Genomic DNA, 26,858 nt, shown 5'->3' with positions numbered 1-26,858 from the left:
GAGATGTACTGCGAGAAAATCAATGCCAAATTTCATGTTATCTAGTGCCATATTTTTTCTGCTTCTTCCTGATGGCATTCTGACTCACCTCTGAGACTGTCTCAAGCTGTCCTTATATATGAACAAACCTTTTTTTCATTGTTATTTTTATTTGTGTGGTGTGTGTGTGTGTGTGTGTGTGTGTGTGTGTGTGTGTGTGGTGCTAGTACCAGTGCTTGAACTTAGGGCCTCAGTGCTGCGCCTTAGATTTTTCACAGAAGGCTGGCACTCTACTACTTGAGCCATACCTCCACTTCTGGTTTTTTGTTGGTTAACTGGAAGATAAGAATCTCACAGGCTTTCCTGTTCTGGGTTCTAATGTCAATCCCCAGATCTCAGCCTCTTGGGTACATAGGATTATAGGCATCAGCCACCAGAGCCTAGCTCCTTTTTCTTGTTTCTACAAGATGCATATTATTTGTTCCTATAAGATCTTATTGCTTCTCTTAGGAGAGGCCTGTTTTTTTCGGTAGAATGGCCTAGACCCAAATTTTGACTTTGTTGCTTGCAGGAACATGATCTTTAACAAGTGACTTCACCTCTTTGATCTTTGGCTTCCTCACTATTAGGATGAGGAGGCTATTATTTAGCTCAGAGGACTTTTGTGGAAATTAAGTATAATGATATCTATAAAACATTTAATACAGTGCCAGTGTGACTCTCATGCTGAAGGCAAAATGTCTCATCACCATCTTTCTTATAACAATAATCCCCAGATTAGCTAGTTAACCTTGCTAGTTCTCTACTTACTGGAACCCTGCACCAGTGGATATGTGTATATGAAAGAAGATAGACATACAAGGCAAAGATGTCACTAACATAGAACAGAAAAATAGAGCATCCACCACAGCCTCTGAGCAGTTCTATCCCAAGTTTCTCTCACCCATGTGGCCTTGAAAGCCAAGTCCACATGAAGATACTTCCTTTCCCACTCTCTCTCTGGCAATTAGGGGAGGGCCACACAAACACAGAAGTCCTCAGTAGACCCCTGAGACCCAGGAAGAGTGTTGTTCCTCTGGACAGAAAAATAGAGTACTGTGTTTCCCTATTTCTTCTCTTTTTGCATTGAGAGCAGTTATAATTTCTGGAGCTAGAGAAGCCATCTTGTGACTAATAGATACAAGCATCTGGAAAGGCCTTGATGATTTCAGAGAAACCGTCCCAAATTGACCAAAGGTTCAGTTGCCTTCCGTGGCGTGTTTGCTGAGGAATAAAAACAAAGTGCTCATTGTTTAAGCCACTGCAAGTCAGATTTTCCAGTAACTGCATACAAGTGCATTGTTGCCCGGCATGGTGACTAAGGGAACATGGGGATTCCCTTCATTGAGATTATCTTGGCCACTCTATAGAGAACCAAGCTCCAGTTCCTAAAGATCATAATGCCCTAGTAGATCGAGTGGAGTGACACTGGGTATCATTTGCACAGCACACTCTTTTCTCAGCCCATTCTCTGCATGGAAGCTGGATGAGGTACTGGGGGGCTCTGAGGAAGGAGACCTGGTAGCTGATATGCATCCCAGATCATCCAGACACATGTGCCAAGCAGACACCCTGTCAGTGTGTGACCAGACACACTGACACAGCCACAAAGAACAGCAAAGACAAGGCCAGGCAGAGGGGAAAAAAAAAGAGAAACAGCTGCACTCAGCCAGCCAGAACATAGGCCTTTATCTGAATAGACTTCAAGGAAGATGTGGATCCAGTTGATCATAGAATCTACTATTCCAAGTCCTCTCTGCCCACAGATGCTGCATGTCTCTATCAATTCCCTGACTGACACTTGGAACTCAGCCTCCCAAGCAGCTTTGGCAGGTCAGCTAGTGACAGAAACATACCTGAAACTACTTCCCTGCTCCATCCTCTCTCTCCTCACCCTCACTCCTCCCCCCTGCTCTCCTGGTCCTGGACTTGGAGTCAGGGTCTGAATGCTGCCCCTTAGCTTTTTCACTCAAGGCTGGTGCTCTACCACTCGAGCCATAGCTCCACTTCCAGTTTTTTGGTGTTTAGTTGCACATAAGAATTTCACAGACTTTCCTCCCCAGCTGGCTTCTAACCTTGATCCTCAGATCGCAACCTCCTGAGTAGCAAGCATTGTGGACATAGGTTCCCAGGGCCTAACAGAACTAGCCTTTCAAGAATACTAAATCAGCGATGCTTGTACATCAGGAAAATCCTTGAAGCAGCCATAGAGAACCAGTAGCTGACTGGCAACAGTATGTGGTACCCATCCCAAGCCATTAAGAGAAGGACCCAGAGCAAGCCCGGACCTGACCCTGACCATTGCGCTGACCATTGCAGGACTGCCTAGACCCCAACAAACTCAAACACTGTCCTCAGAGAGCGTCAACTGGTTCTGTAAGATCAGAATGTACTTTGTTATAAAAACATTCACTAATTTCTTAAATTTTGGAATATACTCCCCTGTAGCTCAACAATGGAGATACATTCACTTAATGACAGGGATACCTTCTGAGAAATAAACTGTCAGGTGATCTACTTACATAAACCAAGCCAATATAACCTGCTACCCACACAGAAAACAATCATCGCAAATCCCACTCACTCATTTCCAAGGGGATCCATGTTTTGAGTAGAAAAAGCTTGCAGCAGATGCTAAGAATGAACTACCACAGTGACCAGGTCCTCCTCACCATATCCCCTGGATAAAAGCCTTGACCTATGTGTCCCTGGAAATACTGCTGCAAGAGAGAAGCTGGTAAGTCATAAGGGGCTCACAAGTGCCAAGGCCAAGAGTGGCATGGCACAGGCACGACTTAAGAAGGATAGCATCCTCTCAACTCCAAGACACATGCTTGCCTCCAAGGTCCTCACTCCCCTTGCTCACATGGGTCTGGGTGCACACACTGGAGAAGACCATCCTCAGATTCCTAGATGGTAACACTGGAGGGCAGCTCTGGTGGGCTACAGGAGCTGGCTGTGTCTATGCATTCATTCAGCCATGTCATCTGCCAGTCAGTCATCTATCAGGATGTCAGTGCAGGTGGACAGAGGCCAATTTGATAGCACATGGAGGACCAAACCCAGAGCTCCTGCCACAGACAGCTCCTAGAACAGGGGTCTTTCAGGTGTTGGGTAATAAAAGCAGGCAAGTCAGGCACTATGCTGTTAGCAGAGATCTTGTCTTGTTTGTTTCTCCTTCCCTTCTTCCCTCTTTCTCTTCTTTCTTTCTCTCCATTCCCCCTTCTTCTCTTTTGTTTTCTTTCCTTTCCTTTTCTTCCTTCCTTCTTTTTCTCCTTTTCTTTCTTCCTTCCTTCCTTCCTTCCTTTCTTTCTTCCTTCTTTTCTTTCTTTCTTTCTTTCTTCCTTTCTTTCTTTCTGCCTGTCTTCCTTCCTTTCTTCTTTCCTTTCTTCCTTTCTTGTAGTACTGCAGTGTAAACTCAAGGCCTCATTCCTGCTAGGCAGATGCTCTACCATTTAGGTTACACCCTCAGCCTCTCGCTTTTATTATTTTTTATTTTTATTGCTATTATAAAGGTGATGTACAGCAGAGTTACAATTACATAAGTCAAGTAAAGAGTTCATTTATTGCTCTCTCCTAGTTTTTCATTCATTATTTTTTAGGTAGGGTCTCAAATTTGTACCCAGAGCTTGCCTCCTACCAATGTCTCCTTAATAGCTAAGATCACAGGTACACACCACCTGTTGTATTTAAGATGGCTAAGATAGGGCCTTGATAATCTTTTGCCCAGGGTAACCTCAAACTGAGAACCCCCCAATCTCTTCCTCTCAGGTACCTGAGATTGCAGGTGTCAACCACTATGTCTGGCCACTAGGAAACTCTCAGACAAAAAGTGGACACAATATCTACTCTAGACCTGTATCACAAGCACCAGAGTAATTTTACTGGAATTTGAACAGCTTCCTCAGTACACAGCTACAGTTCTAACTTGTTTTCAGCCTAAGATCTCTGCTTTACATCCTGGCCCTTCATTTTTTCTCAAATCTTAAAGTCTCAAGGCTGGGCCTTGAGACTTGAGACCCAGAAGACTTTAAAAATTAATTGATATAGCTGGGCACAAGTGACTAACACCTATAATCCCAGCTACTCAGAAGGCAGAGATCTGAGATTCACAGTTCAAAGACAGCCTGGGTAAGAAAGTCCCTGAGACTCCTATCTACAAAAAGCTGAAGTAAAGCTGTGGCGCAAGTGGTAGAGCACTAGCCTTGAGCGCAAAAGCTTAAGGATAGCAAGAAGCCCTGAGTTCAAGCCACAAGACAGGCACCAAACAAAATACATAATATATAGTATTATACATATTTTTCAAACAAAGCTATTGGTAAAGCACCAGCATTGTGTGAAAAAGCTAAAAGACAGTGCCCAGGCCCTGACTTTAAGACCCAGGACCAGCACACAGTCACACAGTCACACACACACACACAGTCTCTCTCTCTCTCTCTCTCTCTCTCTCTCTCTCTCTCTCTCACACACACACACACACACACACACACACACACACACACATTACTGGATGCAGAGCTAGGATATAGCTCAGTTGATAGAATGTTTGCCTATAATTCATGAAGTTCTAAGTTCAAACCCAAATTGCTTAAAAATAAGTAAATAAGTAACTGATGCAAAGTTTGCATCTTGTACCCCTGAACCTGATTACTGTGGGCAGAGTGAAATGGCTCCTTTAGCAATTATTCAGGTCGCTGTCTTCCTTAGTTTGGACTGGCATTCTTGAAAGCTCAACCTTGGGGCATCTCCATCTCTGATGAGCAGAATTGTTCAGGCAGGTGTTTTGCAGCTGGTCTGAAGTGGGTTCTGACACAATGCAGATGGTAATCCTACCCCGGCCCCTTTTGTGAAGCAGGGTATTCTCCCAATATTTGTCTTTCATGTGTTGCTTATTTTCTCAGGGCTTTGATACTTGCAGAAACGAATATTAGCCACAAGGCAAAGTGCTTGCCTTCCCCTCAAAGCAGCAGGAAACAAACCACAAGGAGTTGACTTTTCAAATAAGATTTCACAGAAGAAAGTAACTTACCAAATATTTTCTCCAAATCGTCATCTAGATTATTTGAACTTGATGAATGCTTATGATCTGAACCTGTGGAGAAAATAAACCTTGGTGGTGATTCTTTTATTGGAAGTGTATGTAGGGTCAACCCACTTATCTGTGAGGGTTATATTATAAAACCACCCTTCCCCCAGTGCCTGAAACTCTGGAGAATACTGAGTATGTTAATGTCTTGGTTTCATTTGGATGTGTTTTGGGCTTTGAGTTTGGGGGTGGTTTTAGTGACAGTCTTGGGACTTGAACTCAGGGCCTGCACACTGTCCCTGGGCTTTTTTTTGCTCAAAGCTAGCTCTCTACCACAGCTCCACATCTGACTTTTTTCATGGTTAATTGGAGATAAGAGTCTTACAGACTTTCCTGCCTGGGACAAGCAATCCACAGACCTCAGCCTCCTGAGTAGCTAGGATTATATAGGCATGACCCACCAGCACCAGCTTGGTTTGGTTTTATGAAACAGGATGTTGCATGTAGCTCAAGTTGACTTCAAACTCAATCCTCTTGCCTCAGCCTCCCAAATGCTAGGATTACAAGTGTGTACCACCATATTCAGCTTGTTTACCTTATATGTGCATAAATATAATGGCTTTTTTTCCATCTTAACTAAGTACCTATCAGTTATCAAGGGCCTAAGCTTTAGATTTTGCTGTAGAGTTGCGAAACTAGTGAGAGCAGAAAAAGAGCTTGATGAGGTAATGAGGCCAAAGGACCCTTCCATAGAGGTTTTGTATCCCTTGCCATGGTCTTGAGCAGTCTCATATGCAGACCCCCTAAACATTATATTACCATGGCTTTGAGCAATTGCCCAAGCAGGCCCCTGGGCATCAAGTCATAGCCCATCACCCCTGGAAGACTTGCCCAAGAACAACAGACTGAGGAGACCCCAGAGACCCCAGAGGAGGTGTGTGCTGGAACAGGGCTCGAGCCAGTGGGGCTAAAAGTCCTATGGAGAGCTCCTGCAGGCTATGTGGAGCCTCTGATTGGATCAGAGAACTCATATGGACCACAGGCTGTCCAAAGTTATAAAGCCCTCTCCTGGAGATACCTTATTAGCCTCTATACAATGCACCCCAGGTGGTGCCCTCCCTAGGGACCCCTCATGTCTAGCAGGAGTTCAACTTACCGTTTCCTTCAATAAGTCTTTGCCATTTTACTTCTCCCTCTGTGTCTGTAGACTCATTCTTTGAGACCACAGAGGCAAAGAACCTGATCCAGGTGTTACAATTTTGCTTTATCACAGGCACCCACGCTCATCCCTGTAATGCTACTCAGAAGGCTAAGACTAAAGAGCTGAGGTTCAAGGCCAGCCTGGGAAGAAAAGTCTGCTAGATTCCATTTCCAAAGTAACCATCAAAAAGCCAGTCTGTAGCCATTGTGCAAGTAGTAGAGTGCCACCCAAGTAAGCAAGCTGAGGGAGTTCAAGGCCTTGAATTACAATCTCAGTACTAGAAAAAAGGAAAAAAAATTAAAGGCCCAGCACTAGTTTCTTTTCACTTCTTCACAATTATGCAGAAAAAAAAAATCACTCTGGGACCAGGCACCATGGCTCACACCTGTGATCCTAGCTATTCAGAAAACTGAGATCTAAGGATCATTGTTTAAAGCCATCCCAGGCTTTATTCTTTTTTTTCTTTTTGTTGGTCATGGGGCTTGAACTCTGGGCCTGGGCACTGTCCTTCAGCTCTTCAGCTCAAGGTGAACGCTCTACTGCTTGAGCCACAGCGCCACTTCTGGTTTTCTGAGTTGTTCTTTGGAGATAAGAGTCTCATGGCCTTTCCTGTTCATTCTGGCTTTGAACTGTGATCCTCAGATCTCAGCCTCCTGAGTAGCTAGGATTACAGGCATGAGCCACCAGATTCTTGTCTCCAATTAACAGCAATAAAAAGCCCAAAGTGGAGCTGTGGCTTAAGTGATAGATTGCCAATCAAGCTAAAAAGCTAAGGGACAGCACCCAGGCCTGTGTACAGGCTTGCATACACATGCTTGCCTGCACATGTGCATGCATGTACACACACCCAAAATCCCTCTGGAGCTGAGTGTTGTAGAGTACATGCTTGACATACTCAAAGCTCAGGGTTCAATCCCAGTATCAAGTAATAATAATGTAGACTAGCGGCATGGCTCAAGTGGTAAGCATCATGCTTGAGTTAAAACTCCAGATCTGTCCAAAACATTAAATATATAAATATGTATACACATTTATGTTAAAAAATTGAATTTCTTTTTAACCATAGACCATACAACCTTATCATATGATTCTTTCCTTATTGACAGGAACTTTCAGCTTTTCACTTAAAGGAAGTACTTCCTGTCTTGCTTTGGCATACTTGAATTGCCAGCTCACTGGTGCTTTGGTACTATTCTTAGAAGAATAAGGGCTACATATGCCCTAAGATACCATGACTAATGACCTGACACCCAAAATGGCTACTGTGTGTGACTTACTGGCAGGTGACATATATAATGTGAGTATACTAGACAGAAGGATGATCACATCCGAGGCAGAACGGAGCAAGATGTCACCGAATTTCATCCAGCCGTGCACAACAATATGTAAATTTAAAAGTCACAAATTGTTTATTTCTGGAATTCTACATTTAATATTTTCAGACTACTGCTGACCATAGGGTAATAAAAATCGCAGACAGTGAAACCACATATTAAAGAAGTCTGCTATGTTCTCTGTAACTCAATAGTCTCTTGGTATATTTTTAGGGGTGCTGAGGATTGGACTAAGGGCCTGGAACATGCTAATCACCCACCATGGCACGAAAAGACCCCCTGCCCTTGTGTTGTATTTTGAAAGGAGGCTATCATACAGATAGCCAGCTCATGGGGAACTTTAGCTCCTGAGTAGCTAGGATTACCTGTTTGTGCTGTACCTGGAACATTTTGGGGTTTTAAAAGAAAATTTTTCACCGGGTGCCAGTGGTTCACACCTGTAATCCTAGCTACTCAGGAGGGTGAGATCTTAGGATCTTGATTTGAAGCAAGCCTGGTCAGGAAGTCTGTGAGACTCTTATTGTCAATTAATCATAGACAAGGCTGGAAGTGGTGCTCTGTATGGCTCAAGTGGTAGAGCACTAACCTTGAGCAAAAGCAGCTCAGGGATAGTGCCCAGGCCCAGAGTCAAGCACCAGTACTGGCAAAAAGCGGGAGAGGGGGAGACTTTTCAGCCAGATGCTGACAGCTCACTCCCATAATTTTAGCTATTCAGGAGGCTGAGATTTGAGGATCATGGTTTGAAGCCAGCCCAGGCAAGAAAGTCCATGAGACTCTTATCTACAATCAACCACCAAAAAGCCAGAGGTAGAGGTGTGGCTCAAGTGGAGAGCACCAGCCATGAGCAAAAAAAAAAAAAAAAAAAACAGAGCAAAAGTGTAAGACCCAGAGTTCAAGCCCCACTAGGACCAATACAAAAAAAGAAAGAATGAATAAATGAATGATGTTATTAGGTGCAGTGGCTCAAGCCTGTAATCCTAGCTATGCAAGAGGTAGAGATCAGGAAGTTCAAGGTTAGAAGCCAGCCTGGGCAAAAAGTTAGCTAGACTCCATCTCATATAAAGTAATATGCACCTGCAGTCCCAGTTACCCAGGAGACCATAGATGGAAGAATCTTGGTCTAGGCTGGTCCAGGCAAACATACAAGCCTGTATGAACAATAATTAAAACAACAAAAAAGGGTTAAGGGGCATGGCTCAGGTTCAGAGTGTCTGACTAGCAAGTACAAAGCCCTGAGTTCAAACCCCAATACTAAAAAAAGAAAAAGAATGATGCCAGTAAGGCATAACTTTGATCACTTTGAAAATATGTTGCCTTCTCATTTGAAGAAGGAAAATGCTATCACACACTCTACCCTCACACACACTGTGGGTCTGTGTTTGGACGATGCTCAGATGGGCCAAGGTTGTCTCAGCCTTTTTGGCTAAACACAAGAAATACCTGATGTCTTTAATAAATGAAGAAGTAAAGTTGTTAATGGAAGTGGCTTGCAGCAACCTGTGGAGATTTTGAGCTATGATCACAGACATTTACTTATTTACTTGTTTGGTGCTAGGCAATGAATCCAGGATGCCATGGATGTTTAATTATGTGCTCTACTTCAATCCAAGGGCTACATCCCCAGACTTTGGACTTTGTTTGGCTGAGGGTATGATGGCTCATGTTTTCTTTTCTTTCTTTTTTTCCTTTTCTTGGGACGTGTTACGCGTGCGCGCTTGCACGCACGCGCGCGCACACACACACACACACATGTATGCACTGATTCTCAGATTTAAACTGAAGGCCTCATGCTTTTGCTTAGGTTTTTCATGCAAGGTTGGTGCTCTGACACTTGAGCCACATCTCCACCTCTTCTTGGTTACTTTTATTTGTTTTATTGGTTGGTTTTTACAAAGCAGTTCTGGAAATGAACTCTGGACCTCACACATTCCTTCTCCCTCCCTCCCTCCCTCCCTCTCTCTCTCTCTCTCTCTCTCTCTCTCTCTCTGCATGCTTACTTGCTGCTGGGTGTGATGGCTCAAGCCTATGATCCTAGCTACAGATTTTTAGATGACACTCTACCTCTTGAGTCATGCCTCCATTTTGTTAGTGAAATGGAGATGGAATCTTGAGGACTGTTCTGCCCAGGCTAGCTTTGAAACTCCACTCAGATCTCATCCTCCGAGTAGTTAAAATTACAGATGTGAGCCACTGGTGCCCAGCTTCATGTTTTCTCAATTCAAGGTCATGACCAGCTTTTTATCCTTTTGGGAAGGAGAAACCTGTCTACTTTCAAACCACTCGCAGGGTTACAGCACCCACATATTCTCAGTGTCGGGAATGCCCAAGAAGACACTGAGGAGCTGGGTGTGTACTGCACACAGCAATCTCAAGGCTAGTGCTCTGACACTTGGGCTACAGCTCTACTTCCAACTTCTTTTTTTTTTTTTTGGTCGGTCGTGGGGCCTGAACTCTGGGCCTGGGTGCTGTCCCTCAGCTCTTCAGCTCAAGGCTAGCGCTCTACCACATGAGCCACCGCACCACTTCCGGCTTTTCCTGCTTATGTGGTGCTGAGGAATCAAACCCAGGGCCTCATGCATGCAAGGCAAGTGCTCTACCACTGAGCCACCTTCCCAGCCCTACTTCCAACTGCTTTAGTACTTAATTGGATATAAGAGTCTCATGGGCCTTCCTGCCTGGGCTGGCTTCAAGTCATGATCTTAAGACCTCAGCCTCCTGAGTAGCTGGGATTATAGTTATGGGCCACCAGCACCCAGTTCATTTGTGAATCTTAAGGCATATACATCTCAAGGCATATAAGGCAACTGTAAGTAACACCATACACTCATGAGGAAACAGCAAAGAGCACCTTGGAATTTCAGGTATCCTGACAAGAATAGCCATTTTATTCTCTTCTATCACTCTAAGTGACTGACTCACCATTTAAGATGCTGTACCCTGTGAGCTTTGTAACACTTACTGGCCCTCTTTCAATGTTTTTACTATACAGCCTAACTCCATGTCAAGTGATACTGTTTAATTGTTGGTAAACTATGCTGGAGCTTCATCGATCACAAGATTTGTGTCTACAGCTTTTATTTTCTTTATTGGCCCAATAACCTAGCCAGGCACTTGTGGTTCGTGCCTAACAACTCAGGATCTGAAGATCACAGTTCAAAGCCAGCTAAGGCAGAAAAGCATGAAACTTTTACCTCTAATTAGTTATTATTATTTAACTCTAATTAACCCTTATATCTAATTAAACTCATCTTTTCTTTAAGCCAGAAGTAGAGCTGTAACTCAAGTGGTAGGGCTTTAGTCTTGAGCAAAAAAGTCAAATGAGAATATAAGGCCCTGAGGTCAAAACCCAAAATAGACCTAATAACTCCCCATTGAGAGAATTTCATAGAATGTGGTCAATCAGCCAGTTTCATGAATAGCAATAGTGATTCTAACTATAGCAGCATCTAAAATATAGAAGAAGAAAACCTTAAAAAAAAAGCAATGTTCATAACAGCAGTGTTCAGAATACTAAAATGTCTATCAGTGAATAACCAGATGAACAAAATGTAACATAACCAGACAATGGAATATTACTCAGACATAAAAAGGAATTTAGTGCTGGATGCCAATGGCTCACACCTGCAATCCTAGCTACACAGGAGGCTGAGATCTGAGGATCACAGTTCAAAGCCAGCCCAGGCAGAAAAGTGACACTCATCTCCAATTAAACCACTCAAAAACCAGAAGTGGAGCTGGTAGAGCACTAGCCTTGAGCTAAGGAGCTCAAGAACAGAACCCAGGCCCTGAGTTCAAGCGCTTCAACTGACAAAAAAGAAGACTATAATGATATAGGCTACTGGAAAGCATATTAATTGAAGATACTACTCACAGACCACATTTTACATGGTTCCGCTTACATGAATATCTGGTCTAGGCAATCCACAGAACAGGCAATTAGCTTGGGGGCTTCTAAGGGCTTGGGAAAAGGGGAATTGGAAAATAATCACCAGTATGAGGTTATTGTTTAAAATGACAAAAATGTTCTAAAATTAAAGTAGTGGTGATTCACAACTTAGTGAATATACTAAGAACTTCAGAATTATATATTTTTAGAAGGGTGCAGTTTGCTGGGAGTAGCTCATGTGTAACATCAGCACTTAGGAGGTTGAGGAAGGAGGATGGCAAATTGAAGATCAGTCTGTACTACATATCAACCCTGTTCCAATTTTTTTTGCGGGGTAAGGGGTCCGGTCATGGGGCCTGAACTCTGGGCCTGGGCGCTGCCCCTCAGCTCTTCAGCTCAAGGCTAGTGCTCTACCACTTGAGCCACAGCACCACTTCCGGCTTTTTTATTTTTGCTTATGTGGTGCTGAGGAATCAAACCCAGGGCCTCATGCATGCAAGGCAAGAGCTCTACCACTAAGCCACCTTCCCAGCCCCCCTGTTCCAATTTTTTAAGAAAGGTGAATTTTTTTGTTTGTTTGTTGGCTGTTTTTCTTTTTATGGGCTTCCCATTTAAAAAAAAAAAAAAACTTAGGGACTTAGGTGAACCTCATAAATAGGTAGATTTTTTTTTCTTTTTCTTTTTCTTTTTTCTTTTTCTTTTTACCAGTCCTGGGGCTTGAACTCAGGGCCTAGGCGCTGTTCCTGAGCTTCTTTGTGCTCAAGGTTAGTGTTCTATCACTTGAGCCACAGTGCCCCTTCCATCATTTTCTGAATAGAAAATGGAGATAAGTGTCTCACAGACTTTCCTGCCTGGGCTGGCTTTGAACCGTGATCCCCAGATCTCAGACTCCTGAGTAGCTAGGATTACAGGCATGAGCCACTGGTGCCAGGCTAATGGGTGGTAGATATTCTCTTGTTAAAGCCTTTTATTTAAAATTGTGTGTGTGTGTGTGTGTGTGTGTGTGTGTGTGTAAGATTGGGATGATTGGCACATGGAAGTTCTTTGGACCAATCTTTTTACTTTTACATATGTTCAATTTTGTATTTATAAATTTTTTGACAGTCTAGAGCTTAAACTCAGGATCTCAGGGTATCACGGTCTCATTCTCTTCACATTTTTGATCAAGGCTCTTCCACTTGAGCCATACTTCTGCTTCTGGCTTTTGTGGTTTTGTTTTTGTTTTTTGCTAAAGATTAAAAGTCCTTCAGACTTTTAATCAAAACTGCCTGGGCCAGGGCTGGGAAGTTGGCTCAGTGGTAGAGCGCTTGCCTTGCATGCCAGAGGCCCTGGGTTCGATTCCTCAGCACCACAAAAGCAAAAATAAAAAAAAAAAAAAAAAAAAAAAAACTGCCTGGGCCAGTTTTGAACCACCATTCTCAGACCTTATCCTCCTGATTAGCTAGGATTACAGGCATGAGCCACCAGCACCCAGTTAATTAATGAGTAGATTTTCTATCTCCATAAAGCAAGCTGTTACTTAAGTGTGTGTGTGTGTGTGTGTGTGTGTGTGTGTGTGTGTGTGAGAGAGAGAGAGAGAGAGGCGGGGGGGTGATTGGCACATGGAAATTCTTTAGATGAATCTTTTTTGCTTTTGCATATGTTGAATTTTGTATTTTTAATTTTTTTTAACAGTTTAAGGCTAGAACTCAGGGTCTGGTGATATGGCTCTTTTGGCTTTTTGGGGGGGGGCAGGGTCCGGTTGTGGGGCTTGAACTCTGGGCCTGGGCGCTGTCCCTCAGCTCTTCAACTCAAGGCTAGCGCTCTACCACTTGAGCCACAGCACCACTTCCGGATTTTTTCTTTTTGCTTATGTGGTGCTGAGGAATCGAATCCAGGGCCTCATGCATGCAAGGCAAGTGCTCTACCACTGAGGCACCTTCCCAGCTCTCTCTCTTCTTTTTTTTTAACCACTTGAGCCACACCTCTGCTTCTGGGTTTTTGTTTCTTTGTTTGGAGGGGTTTTCTTGCTGGTTAACTGGAGATTAAGTCTGAAGGATTTGCCTGCCTGGGCTGGTTTTGAACCACCATTCTTAGATCTCAGCCACTTGAGTAACCAGGATATAGGCATGAGCCACCAGCATCTGACTTTCCAAACTTTTTGTAATGAAGTTTCAATATGCATATATGCTGTCTTTCTGCGGCGGTCTGGATTTTGAGAAAGCTTCAATGTTAAGAAAACTTCCAAGTTAATTCCTTCTTTCCAACAATACCTGCTAGTGGTCAATTTAGGAAGGCAGAGAAGATAGGACAGGACACCTGTGTTTATCACCCAGCACCCTGTGGGAAGGACCACCAACCCAGCCCCATTGGGGTTCCCCACGAGTCTCACACTCCTCCAGCTGCCACGGCAGTGTACTTGTGATGGTACCTTCATTCGTGGGGAGAGGATGGGGCTGTGCCCCCAACCAATAGTCCAGGAAGAAAACAAAGGAGAGGAACACAGCTCCACTCATCTTTGTCACAACCTGTATAGCAAGAGGGAGAAGCCAAGCTTCTGAAGGTCCTTCTGAACTCCAGGATACTATGGAACCCATGTCTGTGAGGTCACATTCAGCAGAGAGGGAGAAGGAAAAGAGGCCCAGGTCTGTTCTATAGGCAGGAACAGAGTAGTATTTGGTGGCCTCTCTGCTCACTTCCCTTGGATCTTTGGTGCCTTCCTCCTTCCTGCCTGTCCTGCTGTAACAGATGGTGAGGACTCACGTCTCCCTGGGCCACTGGGCAGAAGTTGAGCATGGTTAAGAGCAGTGATAAATAGTACTAAAGCATCATTAATGCTAATTATGAGCCTTTGTTTCATAGTTTTTATAGTCTTCCCTCAGGCCTCCACTGTCTTGGGGAAAAGAACGCCAACCAGGAAGTGATACCACTCTCACCAGTTCCAGCTATTCTGAAGGCTACATGACAATCACAGCTTGATGTCACCATGTAGCTCTGGCTCCTGAAGGCATTGTCCAGGGAAAGAGCTTGAACAGGACTTTTCACCATCCCTACCCTGGGTGAACTCAGGGGAGGAGGTAGAGGGAAAGGAGAGGGAAGAGAAGAGAGAGAATAGTTCCTTATCTACTAAAGAAATTGAGTTTGTAGCTCATAATCTTTCAAAAAGAATAAACAGAAAACAAACAAAAAAACCCACTGCAAACCAGGTGCTGGGGGCTCATGCCCGTAATTCTATATATTCAAGAGGCTGAGATCTAAGGATCAAGTTTCATCAGCCCACATAGGAAAATCCATGACTCTTATCCCCAATTAATCAGCAAAAAGGTATGGCTTAAGTGGTAGAGCACCAGCCTTGACAGAAAAAGGCAAGAGCACAAGGCCCTCAGTTCAAGCCCCAGTACTGGCAGAAAGAAAGAGGAAGGAAGGAAGGAAGGAAGGAAGGAAGGAAGGAAGGAAGGAAGGAAGGAAGGAAGGAAGGAAGGAAGGAAGGAAGGAAGGAAGGAAGGAAGGGAGGGAGGGAGGGAGGGAGGGAGGGAGGGAAGGAGGGAGGTTAAAAACAATATAAAATCCAGGTACAATGGCTTACACTTATAATGCTAATAACTCAGAAGGCTGAGATTCAGAAGGTTGAAATCCTGGGCCAGCTTGGGCAGAAATTTTTTTTTAAAGTGTAACAATAGCAAATGTTAGCATGTGGAACAATTTGAACTCTCTCATATACATTGCTGGTTAGAATGAAAATGATATAACACTTTGGAAAACAGTTTAGTGTTCTTTTAAAATGTTAAACATGTATAGTGGGGAGCCAGTAGTCATGACTGTAATCCTAGCTACTCAGGAAACTGATATCTAAGAATTGAAGTTCAGAGCCAAGCAAGACAGGAAAGCCTGTGAGACATTTATCTCCAATTAACACCCCCTTCCCGGAAAAAAAAGTAGAGCTGTGGCTCAAGTAGTAGAGCACTAGTCTCGGGCACAAAAGCTCAGGGATAGCATCCAGGCCCTGAGTTCAAACCCCAGGACTGGCATTAAAAAAAGAAAAGAAAAGAAAGAGTTGGGAGTTGGTAGCTGGTGGCTTACACCTATAATCCTAGCAACTCAGGAAGCTGAGATCTGAGGATCATGGTTCAAAGCCATCTTGGCAGGAAAGTCCATGAGATTCTTATCTCTGATCACCAGAAAAACTGGAAGTAGTGCTATGGCTCAAAGCGGTAGAGTGTTAGCTTTGAGCAGAAAATGCTCAGGGACAGCGCCCAGATCCTGAGTTCAAGCCCCTTGACTGAGAAAAAAAATGCATTTGGTGCCTGGTGACATTGGCTCATGCCTATAATCATAGATACTCAGGAGGCTAAGATCTGAGGATACAGGGACAAAACCAGCCCAAGCAGGAAAGTCCATGAAACCCTTGTTCTCAATCACCAGCCCAAGTCGTAGAGTGTATCCTTGAGCAAAAAAGGTCAGGGCCAGTGTCAGATCCTCAGTTCAAGCCCCAGAACCAACACACACACACACACACACACACACACACACACACACACACACACACACACACACACACACACACTGCATTTGGTAAAATATCCAGTGCTAGAGTGTTCACAAAGAAGTGTGGTCTCTGGGTAATAGAAAAGACATCTTTAGGGACAGGTGAACTTATGCACAGCCCAACTAAGCTAGGACCTGCCCAGCCCCGCCTTCTCCAGCCCCAGTCCCCTTTAAGAGCTGAGCTATGACATCATTCTACGTCTCTGCGCAGCCTACCTTGGCAACGCACTGTCCCTTCTCCAGGGTTGCTTCCATTGGCTGGCCAGTCCTTGAAGGCCCCGCCCCTTCCTTTGCAGCGGGGTCTGGTGCCCGCTGTCAGTTGGGACCAGCGAGAGTGGTGATTGGCCGCGGGGCCCCCGAAAGCCCCTTGGGGCTTGCGTAGGCCGTGCACTCTGGGGGAAGGGGTGCGGCGCTGGGTCGGGAGTCGCCGGGGTCCCAGTCCGCCCGCCCGCCCGCCGGTGCCTCCTGCTGCCCGCCTCGTGGGCAGGGCCGGCCCGGCCGGGCCATGGAGTCCTACGACATCATCGCCAATCAGCCCGTGGTCATCGACAACGTGAGGCCCAGCAGGCAGGGGGAGGACGGGCGCCCTGTCCCCGGGGACGCGCGCGGCGGCGTGGGGAGGGACCCCAGCCGGACTGGGGCTCGTCCTTCGCTCACTGCAGGGTCGCCGCCCCCGCAGGCCTGCCAGCTTCCAAGGCCAGAGCAGAAGGACCAGATGGGGGGCGGGGGGGAGGCTAAGTGGTCCTTTTGCAGTGGCCCTGGGACTGGCCTCCTGCCGGCGCCTCCCAGCCCCAGCTCCAGCCCCACCCCGAGCGGAGGAAAGTCAGATCTGGACACAGCCCGGTGGCCGGCCCATAGGCCTAGGGATGCTTTTAACCTTTCTGGATTGAGAGTAAAGTCACCCAGATCTCAACCTCAATCCCATTGCTTATCCTTTGAGGCTGTGGCTCTGACCACCTGGCGAGGGTGGGCTGGCATTTGCCCTTGCACGCTGCTGGCCTCATCTTTTGGAGGCGTTTTGCCTTGGTAGTTAGTCTTTGCAACTGTTACCAAGAAGCTGCACCCAGGGGCAAAAAATATACCAGTTATTCTCTACCTGCCGCATACCCATCGCTACCTGGTTGGCTTCTCGGTTTTAACCCCATCTCCTTAAATGCCCTCTGTGTGAGAAGAAATTCCACCGTCAGCCAGGCAGTGCAGAGTTTAGAGCCACCACTCCTCCCATGAACAAGAAGTAGTTTGGGGATAATTGTTTACAAGCCTGAGAAGAAAGATGTCTGGCTTCATGTGACCCACACGTTCAGCACTGGGGCTTCGCTGGCTTCAGCTGTCCCAGGAGCTTTTCTGGCCTCAGAGTTCTAATTTGGGAGGATAAGCACCATGCTCCAGGCGTTGGTCCCAGGATGTGCACCTAGCTGAAGCCTTTGACATGCAGGCCTTGGAGTTTTTGACAGTGACTCACTAATGCTGAGTCCTTCCCATGTGACCTTGGTGGGATCCTTTAAATGGCTGCCTCTTTTGAGTACTTATGTGAGCTCTCCTAATGTTTGACAAGAAGGTTGGACCTGGACTTGGGGATGTGCTGTCAGACCAGCAGGCTTTCCTACTTGGTGGGCAGATAATTCACATAAACTAATCAACCAAGCTTGTAAGTCCAGAGGGCAGCTGCCTTAGCCCTCTGGAAGCCCTCTGGGTTTCCAGACTCTGCTCTAGAATTTGGAGATGTTTATTTCTACACTGCAGACCTGGAGGGCTGTGATGGAGACTGGTGGGAAGATAGGTTGAGAAGCCAATTCCTACATCCGTGGGAGATTTCTGGATGTCACTTTCTTTTTGGGGTTTTAGGTTCAGCTTCAAGGCTGGAGCAGTCCCGGGACCAAATTCTCCTCATAGTCATTGGGGAAGTCACTTGAAGAAAAGTGCCCTTGTCTGTGTACTGTGATCTTCCCTGGCAGTCCCAGTGTGTGGTTCACCACTTCTGGGAAATGGGGAGGAGCAGGCTCTTAAAAATCAAACTACTCTGAGGGATTATTTCAAGCTGTCTTGGGAGTGGCTTGTGCCTCTGATTCTTCCAGCCAGGAACCACAAGATATATTCTATCTTCTATTCATAAGAATTCTGTTTCTGTACTACTTACCTTCTGGGTCTTAGAGATAGCTTATGCACACTGTAGGATGTTTACAAACCCACTATCATCCTGTTCTCATCTTCCACTTCAGTTGCTAAGCACTACTAGATGTTTCTAGGGCAGGAGATGCAAAATCAGGATACCCCCAGTTTTGAGCCACTGATGTAAATGATTTTGTCCTCTGGGCAGGGTCTCTGGCTTCCCCACCCTGGCCCCTCAGCCTATATTTCTGCAGCACCCAGTCCTCCACTGCAGGGTACTCTTCATCTGGAGATGAATGTCAGAAACTTAACATTGCTTTTCCTTGTAGGGTTCAGGGGTGATCAAGGCTGGCTTTGCAGGAGACCAGATTCCTAAATACTGTTTTCCAAACTAGTAAGTGTTGCAGCAGCCCCCTCTTTGTTTGCTTCCTGGGAGAACATTGGCCGGGTGTCCCATCCCTCTTTGAGGATAATTCCAGCATCATGTTTATGGGATTGACATTCTCCAGAGAGCTGTAAAAGGACAAGCCCTGTGGGTTTCCCCTTCTTCGGAGAGTCTCACTTTTGTCTTTCCCTAAACTGGGGAAGAGAAGAGGCATCCAGCATTGCCCTTGGGATGAGGCGTGGTGATGGCAGCCAGAACAAAAGGGAGTTCTCTCAGGGGGAAGAGTTAAACTCTTGCAGAAAAGGTGGAGGATCAAGTACACGGATCTACCTTCCTTTGTGGGAATGCTTCTTGTTTTTTGTACCTTTTTTTGGTGCTAGAGATTGAAACTGGAGCCTCCTTAATGCTAAGCACATGCTCTAAGCACCCACAAAACCCCTGGAAATGTTTTCCTGAGGACTTGTTTAGAAAATACTTTGTGTCAGTTGAGGAGGGTCTTTCCCTGTGTGGTGTTGGTGGTGGCAGGGTAGCATGGGGTGCCATCCTACAGGGAGTCTAGAGTTCTTGGGCCCCTTTGGCTCATTAAGAAAATTCCCTCAGGCGCTTCTTCCCTTATATCCTGGAGACTTTAGAATTAATGGCCTCCAGACAGGATCCTTGGGCCCCAGAGTAGCTGGCTCCAGAGTGTTAATCCCAGACCTGTCACCTCTGGTGACAGAGCCAGATGGACACCCTGGAGGATATCAGCTTTCCTTTGAGAACTCTGCAGATAGAAGGATGTGGTAGAAGGCTCCTGTTGGTGTATGGGAAACAAGTCATACTTTGGAATGGTAACTCATGAGATCTCATGGTTTTCAAGAATCTGTTCCAGAATTCCTGTAATGGAACAGGGCATCATGGACTGGACTGAGTGAGAGTGCTGTACAGGGGAGCTACCACCTAGCTTCCTAGGGCTGTCCTCCCTTAGTGTACAGACTGTGGCAGCAGCCCTGCCTACTCAAGTCAAGAACAAGGGCTGAGTCATTGTAGCTTCAGATGGCTGACCCTCTGCCAGGGTCACACACTCCCCTCTCTGGGAGGGAACTCATGCCATCAGACCCTGAGCTTCCTGTCCTACCAAGACCTGTGCTGTAAGCCTATGTCACACAGACCCATCTTGAACCTCTGTCCTCTGGAACTTTGGAGTTGTACCAGCCAACCTTGCTCACTTCATTGATCCTCTGTGTCCTTGCAGTGTTGGGCGGCCTAAGCACATGAGGGTGATGGCTGGAGCCCTAGAGGGGGACATCTTCATCGGACCAAAAGCAGAGGTAACACAATGAGTCTTGCCTTTTCTGGACTTGGGATCCTCAGTCACAGGAGTGCTGACTGCTGCTCAGGGAACCTGTTCTGTGTGCCCCTATCTCCTTCTCCATATGCCAGCAGTGAAGTGCTAAGTATGGGGCATCTGGTCTGTGAAGTATTGGGTAACACTCCTGAGGAACATAGTTAGACCTTCTCATGACCTGCCTTTTAGAAGCTATTTAGAAACTACAGAGGAAAAAAACAAATTTAAGAGAATCACAGCTGAGTATGGTAGTATACACCTATAATCCATTCCAGCACGCAATAGGTAGAGGCAGAAAGATGACAAGTTCTAGGCATAGTGAGGCTCTATTCCCAAAAAAATTGTTAAAAAGAATCACCTGGATTTTATAGCTGCTCTGACTGGGACTGTGGGGGCCACCTCTTGCACTCTTAATCTGGAGAGATCCTCCTAGAGAATGTATGTCAGAGATGATGGGGGAGAAAAGCAGCCCAGCTTAAGGAACACAATGTGGAACTCTGGGTAGGGAAGCCTTGCTTCTATGTCTGGGAAGGGAAACCCTGAGCCAGAGGGCATATGTGGGGAACTAGGAGAAGAGATCAGTAGCAGCCATGATTGTGGGTAAGAGAAGCTAAGTGGTGCATGATGAGGAAGAGTGCACAGGGGTGAGAGGGGTCAGGTCAGGTTGAGGCACAAGCAGGGAACAGGTATGGACTGGACAGCTGAGGAAAGAGGCCAAAGCCTCAGCTGTGTTCTAGAGCAGTGGTGGGTACAAGTGGCCACAGGAGGGGCATGCTGATGAAGCTTTGTGTGAACAAGAGGTGTGTTGCCAGCGAGTGGGGAAGCCTGAGCATTGAGGCAGGAGGAAGATAAGGGACCGTAGGGTGGGGCACATTGCCATTTTCTCTGTTCCCCAACCAGCTGAAGCTAACTAAACTCACAGCCCAAGATGCTGTTGATCAGATGAGCATGTACAGAGTTCTAGACCTAGCACCTAGCAGGGAAACACCCAGGTTCTGGCAAAGATAGGTCTATTGAGGGCTAAGGATGGGGGAAGAAGCTGTTCAGCGAGGGACCTAGAGCTACATATGGCCCTTCATACTCTTCCCCCAGGAGCACCGGGGGCTGCTGGCCATCCGATACCCCATGGAGCATGGCGTGGTGCGGGACTGGAATGACATGGAGCGGATCTGGCAGTATGTCTATTCCAAGGATCAGCTGCAGACCTTCTCTGAGGAGGTGTGGTAGCCAGCCTCTCCCTCCAAGCCCCCATTTTCCCAGCTGTGCTTCCAACGTGATCAGGGTTCCCAGTCCCTGTCTGCATATGGATAGGGCCTCCTGCCTTCTCACTTGTGAGTCTGTGTGTACCTACCCAGTCAGGGACAGCCAAGTTTCATTTTCCATAGCCCAAACATAGCCCTTAGGAAGGATAGCAGGCTGTGGCTTGGGAATGATTGCTTTAGGATCTTGTTTGTCATCTTTATGCACACCTATGATTCTCCCGTCTCTTGTAGCATCCTGTTCTTCTAACAGAGGCCCCACTCAACCCCAGTAAGAACCGGGAGAAAGCTGCAGAGGTATTCTTTGAGACCTTCAACGTGCCAGCTCTATTTATCTCCATGCAGGCCGTGCTCAGCCTGTGAGTGGCCCTTGACTCCCTATCTTCCCTGGGACTGTCCTTTTGATTTCCCTAGAGAAACAGCCCCTCAGTTCTCACAGTGACATTTCCTCTCAGAAGTGTCTCACACCCTTCCTCAGAGTAGATAATGTAATTATCCCAGGGTTCCCATCAGGGTGAGGTGGTCCCCAGGCCTTGGTGGATGAGATGAAGGGATGCTGACTCGGTGACAGGTACGCCACAGGACGCACGACAGGAGTGGTGTTAGACTCGGGGGATGGGGTCACTCATGCTGTCCCCATCTACGAGGGCTTTGCCATGCCACACTCCATCATGCGGGTGGATATTGCTGGCCGTGATGTCTCCCGCTATCTTCGGCTACTGCTACGCAAGGAAGGGGCCGACTTTCACACCTCTGCTGAGTTTGAAGTTGTCCGGACCATCAAAGAGGTGACAAGGGGCAGAGTGTGTGGGCATGGCCTGGGGTAGGGAAGGGACATGGAGTTAAGGCGTAAGGTCAAGCCCTGACTGCAGGTGTCCCTGCTGCAGCTTTCTGAAGGTTGTGTCCCTGCCCCCCACAGCGAGCCTGCTACCTGTCCATCAACCCACAGAAGGATGAGGCTTTGGAGACGGAGAAGGTGCAGTATACCTTGCCAGATGGCAGCACACTGGATGTAAGTGGCAACTGATTCTGGGCCTGGAAGAAGGGGAGGCCTGGCTCCTCTGAGGAACATGTCTGCCTCAATCTTGTCCTCCACAGGTGGGCCCTGCACGTTTCCGGGCCCCTGAGCTGCTATTCCAGCCAGATCTGATAGGTGATGAGAGTGAGGGGCTCCATGAAGTGCTGGCCTTTGCCATCCACAAGTCGGACATGGACCTTCGCCGGACACTGTTTGCCAACATTGTGCTCTCGGGTGGCTCAACACTTTTCAAAGGTAGGGGTGGTGGCAGGACCAGGGCAAGGCCCAGAGCAGCTAAGCCCTCAGAGACTGTGCCCATGCCTTAGCCAAGGAACATGGCCATTTCTGTGCTGTCCTCCCTTCCCTCTCCATCCTCTCCTCCCTTTCTTCCTTCCCTCCCTCCTTCCTTCCTTCCTTGCCCCTTTCCCACCATCTCCTTTCTTACCAGTCCAAGTTAAGAAGAGATTGCCTCATTCCCTTAATTCTAGCTATTCAGGAGGATGAGATATGAAGACCCAAATTCAAAACTAGCCCAGGGAGAAAAATCTGTGAGATGGGCTAGGAACTGGTGGCTCATACCCATAATCCTAGCTACTCAGGAGGCTGAGACCTGAGGATCACAGTTCAGAGCCAGCCTGGGCAGGAAAGTCTGTGAGACTCCTTTCTCTGATTAGCCACCAAAATGCCAGAAGTAGAGCTGTAGCTCAAGTGGTAGAGCACTAGCCTTGAGCAAAAAAGCTCAGAGACAGTGCCCAAGCTCTGACTTCAAAAATCAGGACCAGGGGCTGGGAAGGTGGCTCAGTGGCAAAGTGCTTGCCTTGCATGCATGAGGCCCTGGGTTCGATTCCTCAGCACCACATAAGCAGAAAAAGCTGGAAGTGGTGCTTGGCTCCAGTGGTAGAGTGCTAGCCTTGAGCTGAAGAGCTGAGGGACAGTGCCCAGGCCTAGAGTTCAGGCCCCATGACTGGAAAAAAAAAAAAAATCAGGACCAGCCTGCACACACACACACACACACACAAATATCCATGAGACCTTTATCTCCAATTAAGCAGCAGTAAGCAGAAGTGGAGGTGTGGCTCATGTAGTAGAGTACCAGCCTTGAGAAATCCAAGGGAGCTAGGCCCTGAGTTCAAGTCCTAGTACAGGCACACAAAAAGAGAACCAAATTATACACAAAGGGACTAGAGTGTGGTTTGAGTGGTAGAACGCTTCCCTACAATCATTGTACTTAATTTAAGTAATATATTTACGGTAGTGTTGAATTAGGAAGGGTTTTGGAATGGCAGAGCCCTGTTCTTTGGGATCTCATCTCATATCACCTCTCTGAAGAAGCCACACCTTCCCACTCATAGCCAGGATGCTGAATCTCTCTCCCTTACCCTTTTGAAAGATGAGTGGTATGGGCTGGGAAGGTGGCTCAGTGGTAGAGTGCTTGCCTTGCATGCCTGAGGCCCTGGGTTCGATTCCTCAGCACCACGTAAGCAAAATGAAAAAAGCCGGAAGTGGCGCTGTGGCTCAAGTGGTAGAGTGCTAGCCTTGAGCTGAAGAGCTGAGGGACAGCGCCCAGGACTAGAGTTCAGGCCCCACAACTGGACCAAAAAGAAAAAAGAAAGATGCATGGTAGTAAATGGGGTCACTGGGAGTTTGGTATGGGAAGGTAGTGGCAAGGAAACCAGATGTAGGCCACAGATTTTACCATCCTGATTCACAGGCTTCGGTGACCGGTTATTAAGTGAAGTAAAGAAGCTTGCCCCTAAGGACGTTAAAATAAAGGTAAGGTTTTAGAGATGCCCCTAGGCAAGAGGTGCTGAGGAGGATGGTGAGCCACCTCCATAACCCCTCTCACTTTCTGTATCCACCCAGCCCTCCCCTCCTTGTCCAGTTGCTTTTTCTCCTCCCCTTCATCCCTTGTTGCCTGCCCTTGACCCTGGGTAGGAGGGCAGCTGCTGTGTGAAGATGGGGCATTTACATGACCATTTGCTCCTTTTAGATCTCAGCTCCTCAGGAACGGTTGTACTCTACGTGGATCGGGTGAGATGGGGCACAAGGGGAGGGCTCTGGGAAGAGATCATTTTGCCCTGGACACTTCTCCCAGGGTTGGCCCAGGCTAGGTGGAGGTGGGTAGATTTCTCTCCCAGGTAAGGGGGTAGTAACTCCAAGTACCTAGGGAGGGCAGTTGGCTCTGCCCACAGATCCACAAAGATTCCGTGCCTCCATCCTTGCAGTGGTTCCATCTTGGCCTCGCTGGATACTTTTAAGAAGATGTGGGTATCCAAAAAGGAGTATGAAGAGGATGGTTCCCGTGCTATTCATCGCAAAACCTTCTAACGCCCAAAGAGGGTGGAACATGTTGGAGGGGACAGGAAGAAAGGGGAATGTGAGCCTTTGCCCTTTAGATCTGGGCTCACATTCTAGGCTTAGGCTTCTGCATGCCCTGAGCCCCGTGGGCAGGTGGTACAGAAGTGCTCTCCTGCAGCCCTCCCCCCACATGCGTGCACGCACACATACACAGTAACATTTAACTGCATGGATGGCAGTCTAGAGCTGGAGCATAGGGATTGAGAAGCCCAGTATCAGGTATTCCCCTCAGCAGGGTCTGTTAGGCCTGTCCTTCTTGCTCTGACTCTCAGAGCTACTTCCCCAAGCTCCAAGACCAGACACCTAGATGCCCCATTTTGTCTGACAAGTTCCCACTCGGGGCCAGTGTCTGGAATGTCTGGGGAGCAGGCTGAAGGAGGAGCTCTCCCACAGGCGCAGTGACACACATCAGTGTGTCTCATGCCACCTCTTCCTGACTCAAGGGCCACTCAGACCCTTTTGCATACTCTTTCCCCCCTTGTCTTGATGGGCAAACGCCTTTGTGTAGGGCTGAATACTGGGCAGTCCTACATCCCCAGCAAGGAGCTGTGATCCAGGGTCAGAGCATCAGAGCCATGGACAGCCACAGCCAGCCACAGCTCGTGGTTTGTCACATTCGCCCCTTCGAAGCATTTCATTGACTTGCTGCTCCTCTTCTTTACCCTAGTGCCCTGGGTGGGAAAGGGTTAATCATCTTCATTTGTTGAAGGACAGCCACTTAATCAGGAGTCAGACCCAAGGGGGGAAGCATTTCCTTCTTGCCTCTCTCAAGAAAAGGGTCTTCACTGTGGCCAGGGCCCTACCACCCTCCCCCAGAAATGTACAATAATTTAACACAGTTGCCTGAAGAGAACCTTTTTTTGTAAATCATTAATTATAGTAATAATTATGGACAAGGCCAATGTGTGACTGTTTTCTTATGGCTCTATGTGCTGTTTGCTCACCTGTCCCTGGGGTCTTTGAAGGGATGGGAGGGAACACAGCGAGGCACTGGCTGTAACTCGGGAGTATGAGGCCTTCCGTGGTTGGCAGGGCAATGTGGCATGGGAGGCCCCAGGAGAGGGCTCACCCTGGAGCATAACTCCCCACTCCTTATCTCCTTGTTGGCACCCACCAAGGGAAAACTGAAAATAAGGCTACCTTCCTCCTGGACAGAGCTGTGTGCATCTTATCTTTCCCTGTTTGAGCACTTGCTCAGATGGCTGAGGCACCACTAGTGCCAGTGTTGATGCAGGTTCATCAGCTCAGAAATCAGGACAAGCAAGGGGGGCCAGCTAGTGGGCAGTGAGTGAGTCTGCTCCACAGGAAGAGGATGAGAACAAGCAAGAAGGATTCTGAAGGTAGACAAGTGAATTGTAAGAGGTTCTGCTCCTCCTTTAATTGTGAGTACCAACAGTGTGACTGGGAAGATACCATGTGTTTGGGGGCCAATGGTAAGCAAGAATCTGTTCTTGCCCAACAAGTATCAAGAGGAAAACACTCCAAACCCAATACAGAGCTGAGTGGGCCAGAAGCACAGGCATCTAAGCCAATAAATGAGGCATATACTTGAAAGGGTCCAGGGCTGAGCCAGGGTGGAAAGGTTTTAGGCAGAGGTCAGGGCTCAAGTTGCTGCCTGGGGCAGAGGTGCTGGATAGGACAAGTCAGCAGGGAAAGGCTAGTGCTCTGCTGCTGCCCAGTGTGACATAAATGAAAGGTTGGGTGGGCCAGTACAGGGAGGGCCTGGATATTTAGATATGTCCTAGATGACAGGCAGCCAGCTATGGGAAGATGATGGCCAGAGCCCAGTGTTAAAGGCAATTGGGTTGGGGGCCAAGGAAGGGCCTAGATCTGAGTTCGGGTAGGAGGGGAGAAATTGAGGAGATATGTCTGTGCCAGGCTTTTGTGAAGCCTTGTAATCAGAGTATAGTATCAGTTCATTTAAGACCCTACATTAGGGGTCATTGTAGACTAGCTCTTCCCTGCAGGGTTCCGTTATCACTGACTCCCCACCACCTACATTTTAAAGTTTTGACTCCTCCCTTTTCCTACTTTCCTCCCACACTGTGTCAGTTTGTGGTCCTGTAGAGGACCTTTCCTAGCCATGCTTTTCTTTTTTTTTTTTTTTTTTTTTTTTTTTTTTATTGTAAAGCTACTATACAGAGGGTCACAGTTACATGAGTGAGGTAATGAATACACTTCCTCTTGAACATTATTACCCCCTCCATTGTTTTCCCCCTACCATCCCCTCCCTCCCTCCCTTCCCCGAGGTTCTTTTTTTTTTTTTTTTTTTTGATTGTGATTAAATGATTACATAATTTCAAAGTCACAAGTTCATTCTAACTTCCCTGGAGCAAATTGTCTACCACAGTCTGTAATATATAACAGTGTTCACATGTTATATACCATATTTGTGATCAGCAGCATGAGGATA

At 47.0% G+C, this 26,858-nt stretch overlaps 2 protein-coding genes across 2 annotated transcripts in view; one reads left to right on the top strand and one right to left on the bottom strand.

The window, feature by feature from the left end:
- The window catches only part of CUNH2orf92 (chromosome unknown C2orf92 homolog), a 36,838-nt gene extending 20,342 nt beyond the window's left edge, over nt 1-16,496 (bottom strand). Inside the window, exons 1-3 of the mRNA XM_042695360.1 lie at nt 16,480-16,496; nt 16,206-16,381; nt 5,048-5,110 (exon numbers count right to left, since the gene is read on the bottom strand). Of these exons, the coding sequence (XP_042551294.1) occupies nt 5,048-5,110; nt 16,206-16,381; nt 16,480-16,496 (256 nt within the window). The remainder of the gene's footprint in view (nt 1-5,047; nt 5,111-16,205; nt 16,382-16,479) is intronic.
- On the top strand, nt 16,353-25,347 carry Actr1b (actin related protein 1B). The gene is made up of 11 exons (XM_042695492.1): nt 16,353-16,542; nt 18,428-18,492; nt 19,718-19,793; nt 20,903-21,028; nt 21,304-21,428; nt 21,641-21,857; nt 21,989-22,081; nt 22,168-22,342; nt 23,799-23,860; nt 24,078-24,118; nt 24,313-25,347. The coding sequence occupies exons 1-11, from the start codon at nt 16,495-16,497 to the stop codon at nt 24,413-24,415; spliced, it is 1,131 nt and encodes a 376-aa protein (XP_042551426.1). The 5' UTR covers nt 16,353-16,494; the 3' UTR covers nt 24,416-25,347.
- The last annotated feature ends 1,511 nt before the right edge of the window (nt 25,348-26,858 follow it).

This window comes from Dipodomys spectabilis, unplaced genomic scaffold (assembly GCF_019054845.1).
Source record: "Dipodomys spectabilis isolate Male_0828 unplaced genomic scaffold, ASM1905484v1 ptg000187l, whole genome shotgun sequence".
NCBI classification, from domain to species: Eukaryota; Metazoa; Chordata; class Mammalia; order Rodentia; family Heteromyidae; genus Dipodomys; species Dipodomys spectabilis.
The sequence above is the reverse complement of the archived record's forward strand: the minus strand, read 5'-3'. Positions and strand labels throughout refer to the sequence as shown.